The sequence below is a fragment of the Tiliqua scincoides genome, chromosome 2 (assembly GCF_035046505.1).
Source record: "Tiliqua scincoides isolate rTilSci1 chromosome 2, rTilSci1.hap2, whole genome shotgun sequence".
Lineage (NCBI taxonomy): Eukaryota > Metazoa > Chordata > Lepidosauria > Squamata > Scincidae > Tiliqua > Tiliqua scincoides.
Window position 1 is genome coordinate 147,741,021 of NC_089822.1, and position 27,117 is coordinate 147,768,137.

Genomic DNA, 27,117 nt, shown 5'->3' on the forward strand with positions numbered 1-27,117 from the left:
AGAGTGTGTGCAATCCTGATCCTCCCTCAACTCCCCCCCCAAAAAATACATGAAAATATATTTTACAAAGTCCTGGTTTGCTCCCACATGGAGACAAACTTGGAACTCCCTCATGTGCATCAGCTTAACAGGTAGTAACCCAATCAAGGGCAGCCAAAAAGCAGGGGTGCAACTTCCACTAGCCTGCTGGACTGGCAGGCTGCAGGGATTCAAAGCAGTAAAAAGAACAAACCACTCATTTATTTCGAAGGGGAGCACCACCAGTTTTCCACAGGGGTTAAATGGACAAATGGCATCATCATCCAGCACATTTTGTGCGTATCATTTCACGTGACCTTAAATCCCAGTTCCAGCCTTCTCCAAATTCACAGCCTTGCCTTTTCTCTGACATGGTCATAAAACAGACTTTCCCCTTTATCTGGCCATGCTACCATGCACCAATGCATTGGCTGTTTTGGAAACAGAAGGCTGAACCTGCCATTCAGCTGAGCACATGGGCCTCCCCCAACCAGCTGCTGCTGCTGTTCTTTCTTTCACAGAACAATGGATCAGTGTCCCAGGCTAGCATTTCCATTGTATCAAGTACTGGATCTCAGATAGATCCCGCATTGTCTGTTTATGCATTGGCGTGCACAACAGGGACTTGCCTCTCCAACATGCTGGAAGCGGAGCCTTGATATTCTGTTATTGCTTGATGCATATCATTCCACACTATCCCGTTTTTGCACACGCACACACACTAGATTTAAGCCACCACCATTCCTAGCAGTTTTCATCCGAAATGTGCCAACAAATAAGGGTCTATTCTCACAGCCTCCAGCAGGCACAGAAAGTAAAACCTGAGATAGGCTGACACACCAGAAGGATAAATCTGAGGCAAGTCATTTCCCTGCTAACTTCAGTTGCTGCAAGTTCACATCACCCTCAGGGGGTGTGGAAAGTGCTGAGAGGGACACAAAAGATCAGATAAGTATTCTCAGAGGACAGAATGTTATGAAACCAGAGACGGCCTAGGCCCCCATGTTCTTTTTCTGTGTTGTGCAATGCCTAAGGCATTGCCGAAAAGGCTCTTTATGGAACAAAGTACACTGCTGTACATCTGTTGGCTTGTGGGTGAAGCCAATAAATTCAAAGCTCTAGAAAAAGGAACTACATCTAGCTAGAAAGTGGCATTCTACAGACTGGTCTTGATGTGGAGCTGCAGCTTGCCAAAAGTTAGGTGGCTAAATCTTTGATTATAAAGGAATTATTGTTCACCTGTTGATGGAAAATTGCAGTTAGCTCCCATCGTAACTGGAGAGGGGAAGCGATTGCGTTTCTTTTGATTATCACCTTGGTTAAAGGAAGAGGAAGTATAATTTGAACTTGCCTCTTGTGCAGAGCTGTGGCAAACCAAACCTGACAATCCAAAGCAAGTTTCTGTGCTTCTGCAAAGAATATTGCTGCTTTATATCACTTTACTGTGGCACTACTGGAAGATTACACCAGGCTCACACAGGGCTAAAACCGGGGGGGGGGGGGAGAGAGTGGAGGGTTACCCACTTTCTGACAAAAATAGTTCTTTGCATTTTGACCTCACCTAATAAGAGCTGTCATCTAATCCAGTTTTGCCTCCACCCCTCCCCCACAAAACCATACAAACACACTCACCCCCCCCCCCCCCGCAAACCAAGAAACTCCCAGAAGTTATTTAAAAGTGATTTTTCACTATAGTTTAATTTCTTTGCATTTTAAAACATACTTCCATTTTTAAAAAGTCCTCCATCAGATGCACAGAACAAACACCTGTACACACGCTACGAGGGTCGCAATCCAAGGGAAGGAGAAAGACTACTCCTTCAGAAGATGGGCACATCTAATCAAACAAAAGGCAAAATATATATATTTTAAAAAGTTAGTGTTCAATGCCCAGCAAAATGTGAAACAAGGCCAAAAAGAGAGGGCAGGGAGATAGGAATGTTAGGCGTACCGCCCACCGTGGGAAGGAGAGAGGGCCTTAAAGGAGTTTCTATGGGGAGAAACCAAACAATGCAGCACCTCCATTGTTCCTGGAACGGGGAGTGCCAAGGTCTTTGTGCTTTGGTCAGCCTTGCTGACATTCTAGAATCCTAGCTAAGACAAGATGAGGCTGTGTCAGGTTAGGCTACTTCTGGACTTTACTGTAGATGTGCAAGTAAGCCACATTCCTCCAACAGCCTCCATGGGTTGCCTTAGTAACACCAATGTCTCTCAGGACATCCTGTCTGCTTACACGAGGAGGAAACAGCAGACAGGCATAGATTTTGGTCTCTTTAGTGATAAGACAAGCTCAGCTGGCCATCACTCTTGGAATTCATCTCACACCAAGGAATTCCAAACAGCCTTAGATAAGCAAAGTGCCTCTAAAAAAAATGCCACTATAAAGAGATCCACCTGGCCCCTATCAAGAGTAAAACATTTTTTCTTCCAGGGCTAGGAAGGTGTGAGCAGTCTGCAGCTAGAAATGCTAGCATTTTGACTGTTCTCACCTTGAGGAGCCCCCCCCCCAAGTGAACCAAGAGGTCCCAACGTAAAATGCAAGAAATAATGGCTGTACATCTTCCCCTATCTCTGTTCCCAATGAGTTCTGACAGCTCTGATGTTTAAAGGACTTCTCAAATTCCTAGCTCAAATTCCAAAGTTTGTAGATCTTCTCAGAGGCCTGCCCACAGGGAGTGAAAACTGTTATGTTTTTGTTTTCTATGAATACACAACCTCCTCAAATTTTGTGCCAGGTCCAGAACAGTACTCTCCTGGGCAACAGGGGGAAAAAAGTAATGAATACTAATAAAAACGTAAAGGGAAATATATATATATTAATAGAGAAACAAGTGCTTTTGAGCTTTGTTCTAGTATTTCAGCTCTATATTGCTTTAAAAGGGTAGCAGATACGTTAGCCAAACCCTTAAAATAAGTTTCTCTTCTATTACACTGGAGTCCTCTTCTGAAAATAAAGGTCATCCACATATCCTTGAGTAATTCCTTTTTAGGCAACTCCAGGAACATATGAATAGTGTACTTTTAATAAAGAGAGAGCATATAAATCTGGTTTTCTAGCTTGGTCCCATCCTCCCCAAACTCCTCCCACTCATCAGGGGAATATAAGTCTTTTCAAGAACCCACTGAAGGGAATGATGGTAGTGAAGACTAAAGACTGAGAAAGCTGGCAAAGGATTTGACAACTTTTTCTGCAACACCATTTATTCCAAGATCAGTTGCAAGTTATTTCTTCTGGAGTCAAAGGGAATGTCAAGCTTAAACCACCTTTCTTTATACTCTTATCTCATCATCTTCCTCATCCATGAAGGAGAATTCTTTGTCTGGCTGCTTAGAAAGGTCATGCCTCACATCCTCTGGAACACCATGGTTTGTTCCTCTGGGCGCTGAACTGCGTTGTTCCTCCCCAACAGATGCACAGCTGGAGATAGAACTGCTGTCCATAGTCAGGCGACTTGTAACGCTGCGTGCTGAGCCAGGACTGTAGGTTGCTGCTCTGTTGTCATCGTAATGAGCCACGGAATCCTGGGGAAGTTTGTTTTCCTGGTTAAGCCAGGGGGCTGTTGATGGCTCGACAGTACCCCCACTCCTTCGGGAGTCTTCTGCACCATGGTAACCAGAATCCTCTTGCTCCCATGGGTCCTTATCCATGATGCTCAAGACATCACCCAGCATAGAGGGCCCCAGGTCAATATGGAAAGACATGATGGACTCTGCATGCTTCAAGCCATAGCTGCTCTTGGGCACCACTAGGGGCAAGTCAGTTATATCACCAAAGGCTCGCTCTTCCAAACCAGGACTGTGAGGGCCAGAGCTGGGGGCAGCAGCTGCTCCATTCATTTGTTTCTCTTCAGGGGTCTTCTCTTCAGGTGCTTTTTTGACAGGGCTAGAGGAGAGACTCTTGGGCAGCTGCTTCCCACCACTCCTGTCTGCTTCCTTCTCAGTGAGCTGAGGCAGGGAGACTGCGTTCTTCACAAAAATAGCAGAGTCCCTCAGGGAGCCCAACATGTCCCGCCGATCACCACGTGTCACAGACTGAGACCGTTTACTGCTACGAAACTTCCGTGACAGAAGACTGTGTTTGGAGGATGAACTCACCTCCTCAGTGACCTCCTGTTCACCCTCACCAGCCTTGCTGTTGAGAAAGGAGGTGTCTCCAAAGGCATCACCTGCTCGACCCACATGCATGGTGTGACGGAAGTCTCCAAGAGGGGCACTAATCATCTCTGCTGTCAAGTCTGCCCGAGAGCGGCGTTTGGAGTTGGCAGAATTTGTCACCAGCTGCTTCAAAATAGGCATTTTGGTGGCAGATGTGAGCCTCTGTATACAGAACCTGGAGCGTGTGGAATGATTTCTTTCAATTCCAGAGGGACAAGGTTATACGTCCACTACCTCACAGAGAGGCCTGAAACCTCTTGCTGGCTTTCAGATAGTCCAAGTCTAGAGGACAGAGAGGAGAGAGAAGAGAGGGTTAGGTCTCACCAAGACACTAGTGACATCATCTACTTTGTTCTTTGGATAGTGTTTGAATGAGAAGACACTTCCTACAGTCCTTATCTTCAATGGGCTCTAATCTATGGTGGCTTTACAAAATTGAAGAAGAGATGACAGTGAGAAATGGGGCACTTTGGCTTCAAAACTGCAGTGATGCAGAGAATTCCACTAACAGATAAGAGAAAGATTATTGTGCTAAATGTCTAGCAGCAAGTTATGTGCAGGAAACAAAAGAGATGCAAGGTTCAAAACGATACATATTCCCCCCCCCCCACGTTTCTAAAATCTTCTCCATGTTTGATTTACTGCTTGGAGGCAGGTTTGGCTGTTCCACTGAGCTTACATCACTGAGAGAAAAAGGAATGAGACAGAAATGATTGTCTGCTCTTAGAAAACATGGCTGATGTGCACATTTGCAGCAAATTGAGCAATATTCAAGGCATACTTTCCACTCCCCTTTTCAGCACAACTTGCACAATACTGTTATTTTTCACCTGTGGCCATCCATCCCATCTAAAATGCTGCTTAATTCACTCTGGAGTGTCTCATACATTCATAGGGCAGAGGTTGAGTAACCCCTTGAAGTACAGCCAAGCACCCTCAAATCATGAGATCTAGCTTATGTAGAACTAAGATTTTACCAGTGCTATTAGCAATTGCTCTTATGAATACCATGGCAAGTACATGTGCTAGTTCTTCAGAAGCCATGGTACACACCCATTTTTAGGTCCTGTCATATTCAGTAGTCAAATTGGTTTTGTATGTTTCAGCATTACTATAATCAATTTCTGGGAAAAGCTAAAACCACACAGTTAGCCCTGCTGCAATAGATACGTACCAATCAGTTATTAGTTAGTGCTGATGACATCACCTGTGATGAATGAAACTCATTCCATCTACCATGCTCAAAGTACCTTAAGGTTTTTTTGGTTTCTTTTTTTTTTTTTAAGGAAGTTTTTCCTTCTTTACAGTTCTATACATAGCTTCAGACCAGCCCCCATTTTTTTTTTTTTCAAAGCTGGGCATAATCAGATAGTATTATTCATAGCCTAGACGTGGCTAATGTGGTTACTGTCAAGGCAATAATGGAAGAATTTCTAAAAATAAGTGTGCAGATACCTTGAAGAAAGCAAAGGTAAATCAGTAACAAGCGTGGGTTTGCGAACAGGAGATCATGCCATCAAACCAGTCTAGCAAGGTGACGGGAAAGAATGAAGTAGTACAGATATGCCTTGTATAAGTAAGAGATGCTGATACTTCAGAGATACTAATACCTGGCTTACCTATACAAGCATATTCCTAAATAAACAGAAGAACCATTGGCAGGTAACTTCTTCCATCAAGTAACCTGGTCACGGACTGGCCATGGTTTAGGTCTCTTCCTGGTTCTACCAATTAAGCTATGGTTCTTAACCAGTGTCATATCAAAACCCTTGTTAGACACAGAAACATCTGTTTGGACTTTCCACACCATCCTTCCTTCAGACAGGAAGGAAGTGACAACATGATACAGGAATCTTGTTGTCTTGAATGCTCCATCTGGGCCATGCAGGAAGCTGCACTAGATAAGTCCTTGACCTGATTCAGCAGGGCCTTTCTTATGTTCTTAAGCTCTCAGGGTCACCACAACTGTTTTTAACCTGTAGGTATTGCTACAGGAAACAAGGATGCCATTCACTGGGTACATATCCAAAGCAAAGAGATTCTCTGCACAATACAGGCATCTGCCACTTAACAACGGTTCACTTCATGACGGACCACATATATGATAGTAGTCAAAGCACAATGAGGCTCTTAATGAGGCAATCGCACCTCCCATAGCCTGCACCAGATTGTCTGTTTATACAGCAGAGAGGTTCTTAATGCTAAGAAGAGGCCATCTATCTCCAGTAGCCTGTGCAGCCAGCTAGTATCTGGCAGGGAGTGTTTGTTTACACAACGAAGGCAATAGATTGGACTGAATGTTCACTTAAGGACCTAATCTCATAAAAACAGGGATAGGAGAACATATCCCCGTCATTAAGTGGCGCATACCTATAGTTTCAAGTGTGCCTCCAGTCCAGGCATTGTACAACTCTTATTTTGCTCATGTTTTCAGAATTACGCTGAAGTTATGAGACTAGAAGCAGATGGAATGGTAGCTGTGCTCAGCCTACAACTGAACTGAAAGGGAGTGGACAAGTATTGTATCTCCACCATGGCCATCTTACCGTGACAATCTGAGCTAAGCAGTTTGACAATAATTCCACTTATGTGCAAGAGAAGTACAACTCTGGGCAGCAGAACAAAAATTCTTTGCTATTTTGAAACAGTTCTTTAGAAGTTTGAATGTTTTTAAAAGGGGATTGGACAACTTAATGGAGGAAAAGTCCATCACAAGTTACAAGCTATATGCAGTCTCCAGGTTTTAGAGGGAGTCTATCTCTGAATGCCAGATGTAAGGAAGTGACAACAGGATACAGGTATATTGTTCTCTTGAGTGCTTCATCTGGGCCATGCTTCATCTGGGCCATGCCCTTGGCTTGATCCAACAGGGCTCTTCTTATGTTTTTAGGATGAAAAAAAGAGAGAAAACCAATCAAGAAGAACCGAGTACCCGCTCCCTCCAAAGATAGATACTCTTCATTTATTACTTGTATGTTTGAAATGGGCAGTTCAGAAGGCTGCTCAAGGTAACAGCTATATAGAGAGGGAGCAAAGGCACTTGGGAATTTGAAGAGAATAAAGAAAGCAGTAAGTCAGACACTGCAGGATTTGAGGACAGACAGTACAGGCCATGAGAAGTGGCTGCCAAAAATGCACTGTACAGAGCAAGCCAAGAGAAAACCATTAAGAACACCACACAAACACACACTTGTTTAGTTTACACAGAAGGACAAAGAGCCCATCAGTGCTCAGGATGGTGACTGCAGTCAGCCTTGCCCCCCCATCACTGTGGTTCTGTCAGCTCCAGTGTTGCCCTCAAGTTGGGCTTGCCCAGATCTATGTCAAAAAAAAAAAAAAAAAAAAGGATGGTGAGAGATGGAGAGTTTAGTTCCTCCTGAAATGCAACCCCCCCTTTTAGTGATCGAAAGGACACACACACACACGTTCATGGGACTTCATGGAACATGCCTCTTTTGCCATGATAACCAGGCTGACTCTCCCTAGCCTTAACCCAGCTATTTAGTTGCATCAGAATGTGAATGGGGATGAACATTCCATTAAAAATAATACAACATGGCCAGGCATTATCCTAATTTGTACACATCTTGGATGTTCCCTGCTTTCCCATGCTCTGCTGCAGTGAAACTGCCACATATTCCTCCGAGAGGCAACCACACTACCTCAACAATGAAAACATTCCCTCCCTTTTGCAACTTTAATTATGTGCTAACATTTGCCTTTGTACATATTCAGTGATGCCACTTATCCTAAACCAATTGGCTATGTGACATCATGTTTGCTACCTGATCCCTAATTGGCTGGGATCACTAGGAAAGAAAATAGCCCTTCCTGTCTCTAGTGGTACCAGAGTACAGTACCAGCAGAGTACCTCATGGAGCTTCACCCAGCCTGCAATGCCTCCCTGTCTTTAGTGGTACTAAAGTACAGTACCAGAAGGGCACCTCATGGAGCTTCAACCAGCCCAAAATGCCCTCATGGAGCTTCAGAATGATGTAAAGCAGAGGAGAAAAAGGAGACTGATTTTTCACACAAACCCTCAAATCTGAGGACAAGCATTCAGTATCACACTAGTTTCAACCTCACAGGCGGCTGATGGGCTGGCAAGACCTGAGAACAAAACTCACTAGAGGAAAGACCACAAGTTGCCACTTTTCATCCAACTGCAGGACCACAACCAAAGTAAAAATGGGGCCACACTCAGAATTTGCACTGTCAGAAACAGCCAAAAGTTCATGACTTTTGGACTAAGCAGCTTATGGTCTACAAACTCTGGTAGCGGGAACCCGAGGGTAAATTATTTGAGGGTAAACTGAAGTTACAGCCAATGTTGAAATCAACGTTCGCAGAGAAGCAAAAGCTCAAATTAGAGTATGCATGAAAAGAAATATCACAAATTTCAAAATGCTCCAGTTGAGTTTTAGCTCCTCCATCTCCTAGCTGTGAAAGCTAAGAGTTCCCACTGCAATATGAGAGACCAAAAACAGAGAACTGCTGTAGCATGAGCACACACAAATGCCAAGGGTATCCTCAGGGTTGTGTGCATTTAATGTCTGTATTTCTTCTGTGCTTAATGTGTATTGGCAGGTTTCGGCTTCTCAAGGTTCTCAGCTTTCATTTTTTCTTCAAGCTTCCAGCCCTTATGACTACAAACACAGGTGTACAAAGGGGGAAACAATGCCTGGCAAAATCCCCAAAGCCAGAGGAGTGATTGTGATATCCTCTCTTGTCACTAAGGACAGAGCTTTAGCCCTCTGCATAGACCTTTGCTCCTTCCTAAAACTTGCAGAATAAGTTATGCCAAGTCAGCAGCAATTGTCCAATCTGGATTAGTTCAGACTGTCTTGGTGCAGAATGCTGTATTTTGTTTTAAGAAACAGAATTACTTAACTTTGATCATGACACTCTTGGTTAAGATCACATAACAAAGTCACTGAAGAGGCAAGATCTGAACCTTGGGTTGATTAAACAAGTCCTAGGGCTGTAGACTTAATAGGTAAACATTTAAATATCAAAAGGTTCTTCTCTTTAGAGGTAGAATAGAATCTTCCTGCTTTATCTAGCAATGCATACTCCCTACTGAGTCCTACAGTAAGGGGAACATGAGCCTTTGCTCTGCCAGTTGTGCTTGGCTACAAAACACTGGATTCCCTGGCTCTTCTACACAAACAGGAAAATTCCCAGCAGGGAGCATCTGAGGTATGGGACAGAAAAAGGCTCTTCAGCTTGACCGTCTATCTTGCTGAACAATGGGCGGCTCTGTTATCAACTTTCATAGTTTATGCTTCCAGAGATAGGCCAATCCGAAAAAGCTATAGAGATTTTCAATTCGACTGTCAATCTTGATCTGGGAAGTGCTATATCAGTAACTCTAGGCTGTAGCAAAAATTGAATTCAGGAAAAAAGAGACCAGAAACTAACAAGCTTCCTTTAACCATACCTGGAGTCCTAAGAAATATGGACTCAGCCCTTGGGGTTTCCTGTCCTGCTAGGTTTTGGTACCTCAGAGAGGTCACTTGGCCATAAAGTGCAATCAGTTGTAGGGCATCGGTAAGTCACACTCCCTTATGTCTTATTTTCATCGTCCGACAAGGGACTGATGGACAGAAAAAGCAGTGAACCACTATGAAGCAGCTCAATTACTCTTGGTTTACATATTGGTGAACAAGTGGTTCAGGGTCAGCAAAGAGGACAATACTACCTTGGTTTACTCCTAGTGAAGAAGAAAGATACCCTCAGGGGTCACACTTGCATGCAAACAAGGTGCTGTTGATTACAAGGACACCCAAAGTACACCCCAAAGGTTGGGGTGAAAGGGTCAGAATGGAGAAGACACAGATACATCAGCATGCATAGTTTGCCACTGAGTGAAAGCATGTGGCCACTCCAGGTCTATAGCCAAGTAGATGCAGCAACAATGGTTGCATAGATTGGCATGCAAACAGCCTTTCATCCTCTCTGGGAACGCTGTCTTTGAATTTTCCACTTCTACAGACACAAGTTACATGAGAAGATACAATACAGTCAGAGTAAGCATGCAGCAGTGCTTTAACAATAGAAAAAGAGAGCTGAAATTTGGTTGGGATGCATGAATTGTGTCACATCAACTAATGTGATCTGCACTTGAATTTAATGAGAGAACCAATTGTTGATCAGTGGCAGCAGCAGAGGCGAGAGTTAAATAAGGTCATGCTGCTCTATGGCTTCTGCCAAGACAGTACTTGCAGGCTCAAAACTCAGGGGCTTTCCAGGCACAGAGGGGAATGGCCTGTGTTGGGTACACAGATGTAGAAAGAGCAATCCAACCACTGGTTAGTGTTTTCCACCTGGTGGATTTATTTTGTTCACACTTTATACAGAAGGGAATAAGAAGAAAATTCTCAGACAATTTCTCTCCCTACCTCTGTGCAACAAAAGCTGGCCCTCACGTGTGTCAGATCTTTTTTTGTTTAACAGCAAGATACTTTAAACTGGGGTGAGGAAATGCCTCATAAATGCATAGGTGATGCCAGAAGGGGAAAATGCTCCACCAGACAGGTAATTTCTCCACTACCGCCAAAGCATAAACTAAAAAGTAAAATAGAGCTGTAATTCTAAGCATGCTTACTTGATGCCTACTTTTACTCCATCAAAATTCATAAGACTGATTTCAGAGGAATACATTTAGGATGGGAGCATTAATGTAAAATATACCATAGATATCTGAAAGAGAAGTAACATAGGAGGCAATGCTTGCCCCTTCTCCAGAAGTGCACTGTGCCCATTTTGTGTTTCCCAATATTTTTTCTCTACCACTGCCCAAATGATGGGGCAACAAGCCCCATCCATTTTTCACCACTTGAAAGGGAATGGGGGGGGGGTCATTAGTAGGGAAGGCAATGCCAGCATGTCAGTGAAACCTATTCTTCCGTTCCGGGGAAACACAGAACTGTTTGCTGAGACCCTCAGCTTTCGTTTGAAGATAAGTTGTTGGCATCCTTCAGTCTTGGAAGACTATGGTGTCACGCTCTGAATAGTGGTTCTGGAACAGAATGTCCTCTCCAGTGCGCGAAGCCTGAGTAAAGCAGGTATGGAGGATAGGCTGTTATCCATGCAGCAAATCCCCCCTCTCCATGTCGCTGAAATGGTCCAATGGAAAGGCAGAGGCCAATACGGTTGGTTCCAGCGGCGTCGCAGGAGTTGCCAGAACGTAACTGTGTTCAGCCATGAACTGCCTCAGGGACTCCGGCTCCAGATTTTGCCTCGAGGTTGACTCCTGAAGCCTTTTCCATAACTACAAGTTATGGAAAGTGTACAAGTACACTTGTACAAGTGTATAAGTACAAGTGTCTAATCCTCATGCTTGCAAAAGGGTATGCTGGAAAGCAGGGAAGGCACAGCTGCTGAAATTTCTGTAGTTAGATGACTTGAGAAAGATTTCCACCAGTTGGGGAGGGAGCTCCCCATGACTACCAAAACCAGAACAAACTGTGCAAGATAAGATGCATCTTTCAGATTTGCTCAATTTATACAGATTGTGGGCACCTAACAAAATTGTATTTATTTTTTGAACCGAGTGCACTTGTATCTCCAAGGAAGACACAGCTCTGGATCTCCCTTTCTGCTCAGCTTCCCTAGAAGGAGGCCCTTATCCTATTTGTGCACTCAGATGTCTCTTTCTTTGAAAGAGTGTCAAAAAGCTCTGTGGGTAGCAGCAATAAAGGTAAAAGTAGCATGCCGGTCTTTATTGGCAGCTGGGAGGTTAGGGAGCATTTCTCAGGGAGGGCTGGAGCCAGTGCACAGAGGACATTTGCCAAACCCCTACTCTGCTGTGGCCTTTGGCAGATAAGCAGCAAACCCATATAAGCAACAGAGGAAATTTAGAGCACAGGCAATAGTAAAACATTATTCATGAACATATGAAGCTGCCTTACTCAGAGGCACACCACTTGTCCACCCTTGCCCAGTCTTCTCTGTTCTGCTTGGCTGCAGCTATTTGGAGTCTCAGGCAAAAGTCTTTCCCATCACTAGAAGTGTTTCTGGTAAGATAGGCTAGAATCCTAAGTCTTACTAAACCTCATAGACTTACTTCTGAGTAAAACAAACACCACCATTTTCAAACCATCTCTACCCATCACTTGCTGCTGACTCTTTTAGGTCAGAGGCCAGGGACTGGACCCAGGATAGTTTGCATACAAAGCACATGTTCTACCATTGAGCTATGGTTTTTCAAATGCTGAACTGGAGTGGCAGTTCTTCCCAATATCGGGTGCTACAGATCCTCCCTCGGCCACATCACTTCCACTATACCTTCCCTTTTTGAAGTGTCTTCTGCCTACCTGAAGCATGTTCTACCTGCTAGGTCTGCTGAAACCCCTTCCAATAGCTAAATGAAACTTCCATGTTCCAGAGTAAAACCCTTCAAGTATCAGAAGCTGGGGACAAACAGGGCAATTGCTGTTGCTTTTATGCCCTACTCTTATGCTTCTGCTGTCAAGAACAGAATGCTCAACTGGATGCAGCTAGCAACTGGGCCAGGCCCACAAATCAAAAGGCAGATAGGATCTGAGCACCAACTTAGCAAATGAATTCTCCTTCAGCCACCAAAAATAAAAACGTAGATTACTCTCACCCATGCCTGTCCAGTACTCTCCTTCCAGAAGAGTAGCTGTTCCGCTGATCCTTGGCCCCCAGCTTAAAGAACAGAGCTCAGTGTGGTATGAAATTTGAAACTAGCAAGTGCTATCCAACCAGCAGCCAGCCCAGCCTCTTCTCCACACACTCCCCAGCTCCAGGTTGCTCCACCTAGGCAGGCACAGGTGCAAGTGTGAAGTTCACAACTCCACAGTGGAGTCAAGCAGGGAGAAAATCCTGCAGACTGTTTTTGTGCACTCAGACTGATGCCATGCCAGCACCCTAAACATACAACTGAAGAAAAACAGGGGAGGGGGAGATTGTGGTCAGCTGACAACACCCCCCCCCCCAAGATGTTTGTTAGGTGTGCTGTGTATAAGGAGCTGCCATTGCTGAATAGTCTATTTGATACACATACTAGGGGTGTGCTGTTTAAGGATGTACCAGCTAAGAGCATATTTCAGGGAGCAAATACACTCATACTGTGTACAACACTTGAAGGCCACATGCACTGGGAGCTTCAGCAGAGGCTGGCTCTTTTCCAGTCACGTGGCTAACGGGTGACTGCATAACTAGAGCGTGTCTTGCCGGCTGTCTCACCATGTTTGCACTGTAACCACTGAGGGAAAAAGGCACCTGCCTTTTCAAGGACACTTCCAGTGTTTCTAGTTATACGCTTTCTAGTGTTCAAGGATGCACATGCAGCTGCCATGAAGACATGCCCCAAGGGGAGCCTCTCCTAGCCCATTAAAGCAGCTACATATGACAGAACTAGTTACCCAGAGCAAAAAATGCTCACTACAGTGACTAAAGCTTTAGTCGCTCCCAGAGAGGGGATAAAAAGGTCACCACACCATTTGCGTATTGTGCATGGCACAATTAATACATACTACAAAACACCCAACACTACGTACTTAAGGGGTGGCAGTGTGAAGGGAAAGAACCAGTTAGGCCAGGTGAATAAGAAAACAGGACCCAATGAGAAACCTTAAGGTTGGCCCTTATGGCACAGTGATTCACAGGAGTCTGGCACTGATGGTACATACTGTATGAAGAACTGGCATTGAGCAGGATCTTTAGCCCATCCTTTGCTCCAAGACTCTACTCTGACCCAACCCCCCTGCACTCTCATGACTGTTGCATTGCAGATTTGAAGTAAGCTGGCATGCTTCTTCACCAAAGGGCCCATTGATGAGGCAGGACAACATTCCCTGCTCCAAAAGCTGGACTGGCTCAAGTACACTTGAAATTCTGTGTGACCACACTACAGCCTGTAACTTGAGTTGTGATACTCTGCAGCTAAGGAATGACGGTTTATTTTAAAGAAAAAAAGGACACCACCCAACAACTATCCAACAGAAGCTGATTATCCTCAGTCATGTCTACTTTAAGACTACAAACTGATTTTTGTCTACTTTTATTTAAGGAAACCAGGTCATGACCCTGTCCCCTAAATGAGATGGGAAACCAAGACCAGCAGGTTTCAAAAGGTGACTTTTTGAAAAGGACTTTCAAAAGGTGACCTAGCTCAGGTCCATATAGGCCATGTTAACCCTTCATTTTTAGGGTAACCTAAAATCAGTCAATGTATCTAATTAGTCCTCAACTCCATTAGGTAGAAACAGTCACTTTTCTGGGACACGGCCCCTTATCCCACTAAGAACACAGTAACTGCTTTTCTAGAAAGTTCCTAGGACTGATATATGTCACTGTGGAGAAGCAGATTTCCAAGGATGTTCTCCATGGGCTTCTAGTTGCTCTTCTGTATCAGCCTGTTCTCTGTTGCTGGTGCACCTCTGCATTTTCTTCATGGTTCTGCTTCCTGAGCATCTATCACTCATTGCCCATGTCAGGCCAGAGCAGAAGATTAAAAAAAAATCTTAAAGAAGGTCCAGGTATGCTGCAGCACTTGCTAACAACGCTGCCATTCTCTTCCTCTCCCTTTACTCAATGGAGGTTACAGAATATGAAAGAGTATGATTACAAGTCTCCAGCCTGTCTGGGTTCGAGACCTCAATGCCGACTATTCATACTTATCTTGATAACACCACTGATATCGGACAAGTCAGTACAGCCATTTAGGATGGTCACCCAGCCAGTACTTAAAATATAAGCGACTTAAATAACCAAAGTAAGAGCAGAGGCAGGGCACATTTGGGTCAGTTCACTTAATAAAAAAAATTACAAACTACACAAACAAATCCAGCCTTGCAGGAATGCATTAGAAGTCCATAATGCCCAGAATGAAACACAGAGATCTCTATTCTCTGGAGCTATTGCATCCTCAGGGACCATCTGAAAGCACTCCACAAACCTGGCACCCTAATCTAGAATGTCTCTACGCACTTCTGACTTTAGAAAAGGAGACTGGTCACTTTGCATCTAAACCTCACTTACCCTTATCAGGAAAACCATGGATTAGTATCCAACTTTCCCACTCTGACACATCAGCCTTTGCCCTTTGAGTTCCCTTCCTCCAGCACTGGAGCAAAAAGGCGGCTTGCAGAAGGATCTCCCCACCACTAACCGCCTGCTTTGTGAACGAGTAACAAATACCTGTAGGATGTTGCATTGCTCCCTTTCTTTACTGCCCAGACCCATGATCAAATGTGCTGCACAAGAAGGGAGTCCACACTTCTCCTGCTTTACTCACATAGTGGGAAGAATAGACTTTTTGTCTCCTCTGAAGTTGAGCACGAACTGAGACAAGACCCTGTGACAATCATAGTACTCCTTCAAGACAGCTAGAGGGAGAGTAAAGCTTCAAGAACCATCTCCGGATAATCAGCACAGGAAGGCTGCCAAGGCAGTTCAAAAAATTCATAAAGACAACAGGTGGCTAGTCTCAAGGTCAGACAAATCTATCATATTGTTCCAACCCACTGTCTTTATGTTCAAATACACAGGGTGTCTAGTTTGTTTTTTGTATCCCCTCCTTTACAGAAGGTGTCTAGTTCAAGCTGATCAGCAAGGAAGCGGGGCACACGGAAGCCTCACTGGCCATTCTCTACAGTCAGAAGAGTAAATATTATTAGGCATTATTTCTCAAGCACCTAAAAAAACAAAGCACTGTACAAAGGCAAGACTAACAACAAGAAGGTTTACAATCTAAACATACAAATAAGAAAAGGAACATAAGTGGGGGGCCCTGCTGAATCAGGCCAAAGGCCCATCCAGTCCAGCATCCTGTTTCCCACACTGGTGGACCAGCTGCCTCTGGGAAGCACACAAGCAGAGAGAAGGCATACTTCTCTTCCACCACTGCACCTCTGTAACCAGCATTCAGAAGTGTACTGCCACTAAATCAGAGGTAGCACATGGGAAGGAAGGAGGGAAGGTAAGAAAAGACAATGGGGGAAGAGAGACATGAAGCTTCCTAGGTGACCTTGGGCCAATCACTTTCTCTCAGCCTCACCTACCTCACAGGGTTGTTGTGAGGACAAAAGGAGGGGAGCAGCTGTGTACACCGTCCTGAGATCTTTGGAGGAAGGGCAGTATAAAAATGTGAAAAATAAATAAGAGAGACAAATTTATATCTCAGCAACTCAGAGAAGGCCTAGAAAGCAGCCACCAAAGTTTCTCCAATCAGAATATAATGATTCTGTAGAACACAAAGGGCACATTCCACTCCCTCCTTCTCCATCTATCCATTCTCTGATTACTGTGCGTGAAGGTTAGAAAGGGTTGGTAAGGAGCCAGGGGAAGTAGGAACCGGGGAAGGTCCCAAAGCCCCATGTGGAAGCACAATAAAATAGCTAAGCCAGTGGTTCTCACACATTTAGCACCAGGACCCACCTTTTAGAATGAGAATCTGTCAGGACCCACAGGAAGTGATGTCATGAACAGAAGTGACATCATCCTTCTGTTCATCATCATCAGCAGGAAAAATTTTAACAATCCTAGGCTGCAATCCTATCCACACTTAGCCAGGAGTAAGTCCCATTTACTAACATTGTTAAAAGAATATACATAGTAGTTTGTTAAAAGTACAGGTCTGTAACATTTCCCCAAATGCAGTCACATACCTTGGTAGCATCAAGTCTAATATATTAAAAATAAAATCCTGAAATGAATGGGGACCTACCTAGTGGGTCCCGACCCACAGTATGAGAAACACTGAGCTAAGCAGTTTCCCTTTCTTTCTAGGCTCACATCCAGCATTAGTGGCACTATCCCGTGTCTCTCCCAGCTTTGAAGAGCTACACATGCATCCCAGACAGAAAGTAAACAGCGTTGGGGTCATCTAAGTCAAAAGATTAGCTTAGGGTCCAATCAAAGTCTAATTTTTGAATCAGCATTAAAAAGTAATTATACACATGTGTACTTGGGAGCAATTCCCTCAGGGTTCAGCTCAGTTTACTCCCCTGAAACTGTGTTTAGGACTAAAGCCCAAGTACTGTATTATAATTCAGTCTATAACATGGCAGTTCAATCGCCCTTAAAAAAAAAAAGCCAGATATGCAATCAATTACATCTCTGTTTTGATACACTGATGTAGTGATCCAACTGGTGCATACCCTAGCTTAAGTTAGGGGATGGCTCTATTATCCTCAGTATTCTGTGCCAAAGAGTCTAGGCACTGAATCAAAGCAAATCTAGACACTGAGCTGGCTATCCCCAGCTGGCTATCTCCCACCCTTGAACAGTGTCAGTCAGTGGAATTATTCATACCAAGACTGACCACCATCCAGTGGTTTTCCTGTCTCCTATCCCAACATCAATGTAAGCTGCCAAGAGAGACTGAAAACCTCATAACATGATGGGCAAGATTCATATGTCGTTCAACCAAATGATAAGACTGGATAGTGGTCAACTTATCACAAGAATGCTGGTCCCTGTGGCAAATGAAATCTGCATCATCAAGGTGGCAATCTTGACAGACTCTTCGATTCACCATAGAGCAGGCTTCCACAACTGGTGATCCACCAAGCTGAATGTGGCCCAACAACCAGGTATGATGGCTCTCTCATGGCCTGATTTCCTACAGTTTCTGCCTGCCTAGGACTGCAAAACCCATGACGGTTGCCATCAGGCACCCAGCATATTGCAGCATATGTTCCAGCCTATCTTATAGCCCGAGCACATAATACAGCATGAAGCTCAGGGTGGCCTACATGGTTCTCAGTTCACATATTTTTACGCATGCCCTATTCACTGTCTGGATCTTTCTTACAAGTGGTGGGGAAAGCTTTATCCACACAGAAATTATAGGGCATTCCTCTAGAGAAGCCCATACTCCTGTTTTATCCTCTCAGCAAGTGAATTTGCTGAGCAGAACAGACTGCATGAACCTGCCATGTATTCATCATTTCAACAAAGAGCACCTCATAGAAGAGATATTCCAAGTGCAATTGCATAAAGATACTTGGGATTGGAATAACTTAATTCTTGGGAATGTCCTACTACATCTTGTTCACAAGCAAGGGATTCTTTACCTTGGTGCTCAGATAAAAAGGGAAAACTCTCTACTTTTTCAGGCCTAGCTTGTCCCAACACAAATGCCTGCCCCTGAACACATGGCTAGGCCTGGAATACAGCCCAGAAAGGTCCACGGCACATTTTGGATCACAAGGCAGCACTATGTGGGAGGAAAAGGTCACAGGAGCTGAGCTTTGATCAGAATCACTAGAGTGCAAGTTAACCCTTTGCAATCACCACCCTTTAAAACAAATTAAGCGTTTCATCTAGAATAGGAAAGGGAAGGAGTAGGGAACAAAGTCTTCTTTATTTATTGTTTAATGCTGATTTCTCCTGTAAAGGCAATGAAGAGTATTCTGGAGAGCCCCTTCCCATGTGCTTTTAAGAAAGTACTGTAACTAGCTAAATGTGTAAGCCTATCAGTGCTACCTGGCTGTTGATGTTTCCTTTCGAAAAATCATTCACTCAAAAAGCAAGTTTGTTGGGGTAGGTGGATGGGTGGCGGGGAATTCTGTGGCACTCATATTTTCCCACCCCATGACTCCTCACAAAACATTTAGACTGGCATTCAAGACCAGCATCATCTATCCTGCTCATGACAAGAGAAGCACAATTTCCTCAAGTCACTGAACCAAATTCCTGATCCTGCACTCCAGTTTTACCAGCTGTCCTTGTTCCAGATCTACATTCAAAAGGTACACTACAGAAAGGGTGTGAAGAATGTAAATTGAACCAGCAGGCTAGTGTGGTTGGAGCAACGATAGCTGCTGGAATCTGAACAGACAAGCAACGAAAACAAACACTTCAGCATATATTGAGCCTACTATTTTATCAGTGCAAGGCTGCGTAGCAGCAAAAATTAAAACTATCCCCTTCCAAGACCAACAAATGCATTGTCACATAAGTTTTCATGAACTAGAGTCCTCTTCATCAGAGGCATGATGTTATCCTTGGGGTGCGCACAAACGCATATGTGCAAAGGGAGAAATTAAATCAAAAGGTCATGAAATGCAAGAGGTACAATCTGATGATTCCTATGTACATTTAAGTTTTACAAGATAAACACAGTGAGAATTTACAATAGCAACTATTTGTGATAATACAAGCAGAGCTCATTTACTTAATGCATGCAAAAGCCCAAGCAGGGCAATTCCTTTATTAGGGACCAACACAGATAACAAAGCAATGAGCAAGCTTTCTGGAAAACCTCTTATTCAGACTGGCTATTAAGCAAAACAAAGGAGGGGGGCTGGGGGGGAGAGACAAGAGACACAAAGTTGAGCCTGGGGGAGAAGTCCCAAGGTCTGCAGGTTGAGTGCAGGAAGCTTTATGCACATTTGAGTTGATTAGCTTCTGCTGGGTGCAGGACATGCTTCAGTTTGCACTAGGGTTTCTGTGACAAACACAGCAACTGCTACTCCCCATTTTATTGAAAATGTAAAATCTAGCAATTGCTTAGTTCTGCCACCAGCATTTATGAAGCGGCACCCCTCCTGAAGTGATATTCATAAAGCCCTTCAAGAATTCCAACTACTGAGCCTAGACCAAGGGTGTCCAAACCCTGGCCCTTGGGCCACTTGCGGCACTCGAGGAGTCCCTAGTCTCCAATGAGCTCTGGTCCTCCACAGACCTGCTGGAAACCGTGCTGTCCCAATGCAACTGCTCTCAGCATGATGGCCAACCTCTCATGTGAACTGTGGGATGTGGGCTCCCTCCACCGCTTGTTGTTTCATGTCTGCGATGCAGTAGTGGCAGCAAAGGAAAGGTCGTCTTTGCTTTGTGCGACGCCTTTTATAAGCCATGAGCTATTGCAAGACCTCCATTCATTCATATAAGTTCCATCTCTAAAGTATGCATTTATGTAAATTTATTCAAATTTGAAATGTAAGTTAATTTTTTTTCGGTCCCCAACACAGCGTTGGAAAGATGTGACACCTGCCAAAAAGTTTGGACACCCCTGGCCTAGACAAATCCATGTAGCAGTTTCCCTTTCTGGACACCACGATGCAATTGCACAACAGCCATAAGCACTACTTTATACCAGAAACCCTCCAGACTGCTACATGTACCTATAAACTTCTACCCAGAATACACCAAACCCTATGACACAACTACATTTGTTCCAGCTTGGATAGGGACTTACACATGAAAGTTTGTTTTTTAATCAGGCATTCCTAAAACTACAATACACACCCAAAGATGTGAAAAGACAGACTGAAAATGATATCGAGAAATAACCTAATGCAGGAGAGACCCAGAAGAGACAGTGACAGAATATCACTTGCTACTTATAGCTCCTAGCTAAAACCTTTCCTCCTCTTTATTAAGAAAATCTTCTTCTTCTGCCTCCTTCTTAATAATAATTCCTTACAGTTTCTAGCTGAAACCATTCCAGTGTATCAACCACCAACAATCCTTGACAATGACATTTCCTTCTTGTAGGACTTGGGTGGTAGACCTGCCATTGCTAAGAAGACAACCACTAACCAGAAACATGCCACATGTTAGACACACAAACATGGGGACCAGATCTTTCAACAAACCTCCTTGGTAGCACTGTCCCCATTTAGATTTAAACTGAGACCATGGCTTCCTCCCTCACTACATAACTTAAGAAACATAGCCAGGTAGATTGGTAATTATGGCTGTTGTGAATCTACACTATACTGTACTACTTACCTCTTACACTTAAACTCTATTTAAGAATGGTCAGAGATCTCTTGCACTTCATAGCCTTTTTACTTCACTCTTTTCTCTCTATGAAGCCTTGCATATGTTAGCAATTTAAACATCTGGTGAAGTGGGCTCTAGTTCAAGCAAGTTAACATTACAGTAAATGTGTTGGCATTCAAAGCGTCATAAGACTCTTGGATGGTTTTGCTGCCTCAAACATGGCTACTGCTATGAAGTGGTTTTCCCCTGTAACTATAATTCACAACCAAAACACCTTCAACAACAAAAGTTCAAGACCCATCTCTTTAGGAAACACCCAGCTTTAAAAGATGTATTGACATCAGTTTCAAAATGCACACTGTCCAAGTAAGTTACCTGTGGTTTCCTATTATTAGATGAAAAGCCACAGCCGCCACTATATCAGAGATACACACATGTGGGACGGCTGAGTTGCCAGCAGCACCACTCCCTTGCAAGTGAAGGGCTGATCAATGGGACATCAGAGAGGCCTTATTCAATTCCTCATAAAGCTACTGGACTGTGACAGCGGAAAAAGGGGCCAGATGGGTCTCTGCTTTGTCATGCTGTAGCCTTGCCCTCAAATGGTCTTCATGATTGCTTTCTCCCTTAAAGCAGCTGGCAGCCAAGTGACACCATTCTCACCATCTATCCAAAGGCCACAACCACACATGGGGTTACAAGTTCAAACCCATTTGTCAAACTGGACAAATGTAAGAGGCAAATCATCTTGGTTGTTTTGTTTGGGAAGGTTGACATAGGGACTGGTGTATCCCTGCAACCAGCACAATGACAGCAGAGCTGCTCATCCCATCTTATTCATTTCCCCAATTAATCACAGAAAAACTTGAATCTGTGTTTGATTATTTTGTTAAAAAACTCATTGTGACTGATTAATCTTCAACCCTGCATGGGGAAATCATGACCACAAGGTGCTACAAAATCCTGACACTCTCTCAAGCTGAAGTCATCTTTATAAAAACATTCAGATATTAAAAGGAGGTCTGCTTGCTCCAAAATATCCAAGCATTTTACATTCTTTTCACTGGGCAAGTTGCTGCCCCTCTCTAAAAAGGCAGAACAGGACAGTCACCCCATAGGGTGTCTGGGGACAGAGACAAAGAGAAAGTTTGTTTCTGTGGCTAGCAGGAGCAAGCCTTTGAATGGTCCAAAGGCAGCCATGGCCAGGTTTCTTAAAGCCAGGTGAAACAACAGACCTCTTGGTTGGTTGTAACCAGTTCAGGATACTGTTTAGGCTTTGAATAGTCATGTCAGATAATGAACTTGGAATGCATAGCTCAGCAGAAGCCAAATTGTGTCATCAGAGCCATTGTAAGTCACTACCCTTTGGGCACAATAACCTGGGACCCTACAGGCAGGAAAGCAGCACTCTTAACTTTGGTCTCAGTGGAAGTTCACAGGACTGCCTAAAGATTACTATCTCTCTCCTAGAGGTTCAACCTGGCCATTGCTCATTTGCTGGTAGTACTTTGCTTTAAGACAAAAATAGATTAAGAACTACTGACAAGCACTTCACCAAACACTCTATGCTGCAGAAGGAACTTCTCAGGCAACAAGCATTGCATTGGGCCTAGCAAGGCAAATAATTGCCGATTGTCAGAATGGAGCAGACTGCAAAAATTGAGCTGTTCCCAAGGAGTTTGGGGGGGGGGGATCAAGACATCTAGCCTCAAGTCAAACGAAACTTCTTTAAGCTGTGGCTTATTTTGCAAGCTGCACAAAGCTTATTTGTTTCTATGCTTGCCTGCTCCAGCAGGTAGCCAGGTTTACCAGTAAAGAAAAAGCAGGGCTAAACACACATCTTTCAACAGGGACTGGAAAAGCAAGTCCATGGGCAGGTGTGCTGAAGAAGAGATATTGACATGCAAGAACTGTGTAAGTGGCATTTAGCATTTGAGAGAAGCAAGACACCGACTTGCTACACCATATTAATCACCAAAGCATGAGAAGTGGAGCCCAAAGTCATCCCAGTTCTGGTCTTTTGCATCACCAGCATCTCAGGCATTGTATCAGAATAAATGAGATGCTCAGGAGTTTGGCAGACCCCAGTTTCTCAACTATCCCAACCAGAATCACAGAAACTACATCAACAGTTGACTAAGTTTAATCATGAATGGAAGAATCACAACACCTGCAGCTCTACTGCCTTCCCAGGAACTCAAAAGTTTGCATGTGCTGTGGCTAGAACTTAAATTGAGATTTTAAACTCTTAATTAACTGGTTCCTGCTCAAAATAACCAGTCACCAGTAATGACATATGCAGGACCAATGAGCTGCCAGCAGCTATAAACACTGAGTACAGAGGGTTTTGGAAATGCACTTTACTGATAAGGTTGATCAGATCTGGAAATCCTTGGACACCACATTGTACCTTGTTATGTCCCTGGGACACCTGTCTATTCTTCCAGCTGAGATTCTTTTCAGTTTGTAGAACGTGAGGATGTGGACAGGATTGTCTGGAGTGCGAGGTCAGCCCAGGCAGGGCTGGCCAAGTGGACAGGGAACATGGTTAATTCATCTCTGAGGAAGGGGGTGTTACCTCTGACCTTGAAGCAGGAGACAGGTGGAATCTGGATATGGGCAAACAAGCTGAAATTAAATCCTGAAAAGAGATTCTCCTGGTCTGGAAGTCCATGACCTGGTATTGGGCTATTTTCTTGTTCTGAATGGGTTTGCACTCCCTCTGAAGGAGCAGCTTGGGAGTTCCTCTGAATCCGCAGTTGCTCCTGGATTTCCAGGTGGTGGCTGTGGCCAAGGGATCATTTGCTCCGCTTTGGCTGATTCACCAGCTTTGACACATACCTGGGTTGCTCAGACCTGGCCACAGTGACCCATGCCCTAGTGACATGTAGATTAGATTACTGTAATACTTTCTATGTGGGGCTGCCTCTGAAAATGGTTCAGAAACTGCAGCTAGTGCAGAACATAGCCACCCGTCGGTTGCTGGGGCTCCCAGTTCAACTCGGTCGGATTGCTGCTTCAGCAGCTACACTGGCTGCCAGTTATTTCTGGGCTGAATTCAAAGTGCTAGTTTTGACTTTTAAAGCCCTGTACAGTTTGGGACCAGGGTATCTGAGGGACCACTTTGTCCATATAATCCTACCTGTCCTCTCAGGTCATTTGAGGGAGGCCTTCTGATTATGCCACCACCAGTAGAGGTGAGGGGGTGGCAGCTACGAATAGGGCAGGATAAATAAATAAATGCTATCAGAAGAAGGTTTTACGCTATATTTTACTTACTACTGAGTAAACATAGATGGGTTTTTTGTGTAAGTCCCATTGTATTCAGTGGGACTAACTCACAGGGAAGCATGCATAGGATTGCAAATTTAACTGCCAGTAGGGACCTTGTATTATTATGCTCTAGCCTTGCATGTAAAATGCCAATCTTCCCTTAACACAGCTGGTAGTCAAGCTATGCCATTCTCGCCATCTAAGGCTAAGGACATAACATTAGCCAGAGAATAAAGAGACGCCAGAAGCCATGTCCTCCCTGACTTGAAACTTTTCTTCAGCCATTTAACATTTTCCAGCCCCAAGCACTACAGAAAAGGAGAAACTTCACAACTGCACATTATGTGAAACTGATGAACCTATTTCTTTCCATGGCCTTCCCTGCATGTTTGACACAAATTCCGCAATCATAAATTCCAAATAGGAGCACCAGGCTAGTATTAGTCCAGAAAATGTCATGACTCAGGTGGAACTTCCTGGTTTGAAACAAAACACAAAGGGAAAAACTTAATAGCCGATGCCTTGCTAGATGCTTTAACACCGCTCTAGGTCAGACTGAGGATTGAATTTTCTTCATTCCACTTGGTTCCACTCTACCAAGACAGCAATCTTATGCATTTACTTAAGTGGAACTTACTTCTCGGAGTGCACATGCGTAAGTTCATCCTATCACAGTTGCTTTCTGTTTGGTGATGCATGTAAATCCTGAATCATCCTGAGTTTAAGGCAAGGCAGGGAATGGCTGATGAAGTTGAAAAGATACTGATGCTAGACAGGAGGGGGATCAAGAACACAAGCTGTTTATCAGCCCCCTGAAAAGGTTGTGTGTGTTGTGTAGGAACCCAGTTAAATAACTGAGCACATCTGTGGACTGCTGGCCCAAACATTGGCTGACATCCTGCTACTGACATTTAAGGGAGCATCATCACTGCTCAGACACAGAACACCCAGTTCAGATGGAGCCAGGCATGCAGATTTGTTTTGCAGGAGTGAAAAAAGCCGCCTTGGGAGCCAGCAAGAAAACATTCAAACAAGTTCATCCCTGTCTATTGTGGGAGCAGACCTCAGAGCTGCACAACAGAGCCACTCATCCAGGACTTGGCAGGGTAGCCTGAAATTTAAGCAAGGCAGGGGAACGAGAAGCGTAACACTAGCAGTTCCCTTTGTCTGGAACTCTGTTTCACAGCTCTTTGTGAAGCTGAATTTCAATAAGCCCGCTTGGGGGGGGGGAGGCAGCAGCTCTCTCTCACCCGGACACTTTGAAGCCATTACAAGGGATAACAAACCAATAGTCCTACTGCTAAAAGGGACTAGGGAAGAATAAGGATGAGAAGTGCCTCTGCTCCCCCAAGGCTGCAAAAAGACCCAGACCTTGCTGTTGCTGCTGCTTCAGGATGAGTAGCTGCTCACTGTGGTTTGTGGGAGGAGGGGACAACACCAGTCAACATACTCCTGCACATTCGCTCACATACTTCCAAGCCACTCAAACTTTGGATAGAAGTGGAGGAAAACAGACACCAGATCTACCCCACCACACTCTCCCAGCTTGCTTCCAGTGGAGAAAGAAAAGAAAGCACCGAAGAAGTTGTTTTCAGAGCCAAGCACAAGACTTTTCTCTGGCTTCACAGAAGCAGCTCTGCCCACCTACCTGCTCCTTTCCAAAGCCAGCTCAGTGGAGATCAAAGTGCCCTCCCTCCCTCCCTCTGGAGCCACACAAGCTCGACCCAAGGCTTCAAAGCAACCAGCGCACCGACCCCCACAGTCCATGTCCCACCAGGGGCGAAGATTCCCACTGAGCCATGCGGGGGGTGTGTGTGTGTGGAGGGGGGAGGAGAACAGGAAAGAGATCCTTTGCTTGGGCTACTCCTGGGTTGCCAGAAAGCCGCCAGCGAGCCCCTCCTTCCAAGGGTGTTAATTAATGATACCTAAGCAGATCCAGGGATTTAGTCACCCTGCGACTTCCTCCAACTCTCCCTCTTCGCTCTACTTTGGTCTCCACGCACACCCCGGACTGCAGCACTCCTCTCCAACCCGTGGCATTCATTCATTCACCGGGTTTTAAAGAGACACGCTCGCTTTTTTCCGAGACAATGGAAAAACCTCCCTAGATGGATCAGATCTCCTAAGCCATCCCAAATACTGAACCCCACTCTAAAAAAAGGGGGGGGCTTTGCTCTTCCACCAGTTATTAGAATGATGAAAAAAGCAAATCATGATTCCAGTGGGTTTTTCTCCTGCTCTGGTCGTGGTGGTGGTCCTTCCTCCCCCCCCCCTTGCCTGCCTTCCTTCCTTGGGAAGAAGCTACACGATGGGGAGGGATAAATGGGCAGTTGGGGAAGACCATCAATGGCTTGCCTGTCACAAAAAGCGATGGCTCCCCTGAGTGCCAGCCTGCCAAGGAGCAGCAGTTTTCAATTGTGCAATTTTGGGGAGCAATTTTTGGTTTGTGGCTTTTAAGGGGGGGGGGAGAGTGTCCCTGTGGTGCAAGCGCCTCTTGCCCTTCTTGATGGGCGATTCCCCACGCCCCCCTCCCCTTTCTTCTTTGGAAAATCATTTTCTGGCGAGCTAAGGCTTGCTCTCCAAATCGAAGAAAAGCATTTGAGTGGAATCAGATCCAGCGCCAAGCAGGGAGAGGAAGGTGAACCAGAGAGAGGCTTTTTGCTTTCCCCAAAGAAAGGGCAAGGCAGGCAGGAGGCACTCCCTGCCCGCAGAATCTCCCTGCACAAGGAAGCTGAACCAGCGGCAGCAGCAGTGCAAGCAGACAAAGATCCATCTGGTGCTCACTCCCCTTCCCGTACACACCCACCTAGCCCTGCGGGAACACCTGGGACCAGCCCTCCTTCCGCATCCCTACCTGCTTTCGATCCCCAGCTGGCTGGAAGGAAGAGGGCGGCTGCTGGACCCCGGCTCAGCCTCTGCGCTCCCATATTTCCATGGCACGCCAGCTGCCCCGGAGCCCCTCCAGTC

At 44.8% G+C, this 27,117-nt stretch overlaps 1 protein-coding gene across 1 annotated transcript; it reads right to left on the reverse strand.

Moving 5' to 3' along the window:
* Positions 1-1,729: 1,729 nt before the first annotated feature.
* Positions 1,730-27,117, reverse strand: CDC42EP4 (CDC42 effector protein 4). The gene is made up of 2 exons (XM_066616694.1): positions 27,005-27,117; positions 1,730-4,455 (listed from the first exon to the last, which is right to left on the reverse strand). The coding sequence occupies exon 2, from the start codon at positions 4,312-4,314 to the stop codon at positions 3,289-3,291; it is 1,026 nt and encodes a 341-aa protein (XP_066472791.1). The 5' UTR covers positions 4,315-4,455; positions 27,005-27,117; the 3' UTR covers positions 1,730-3,288.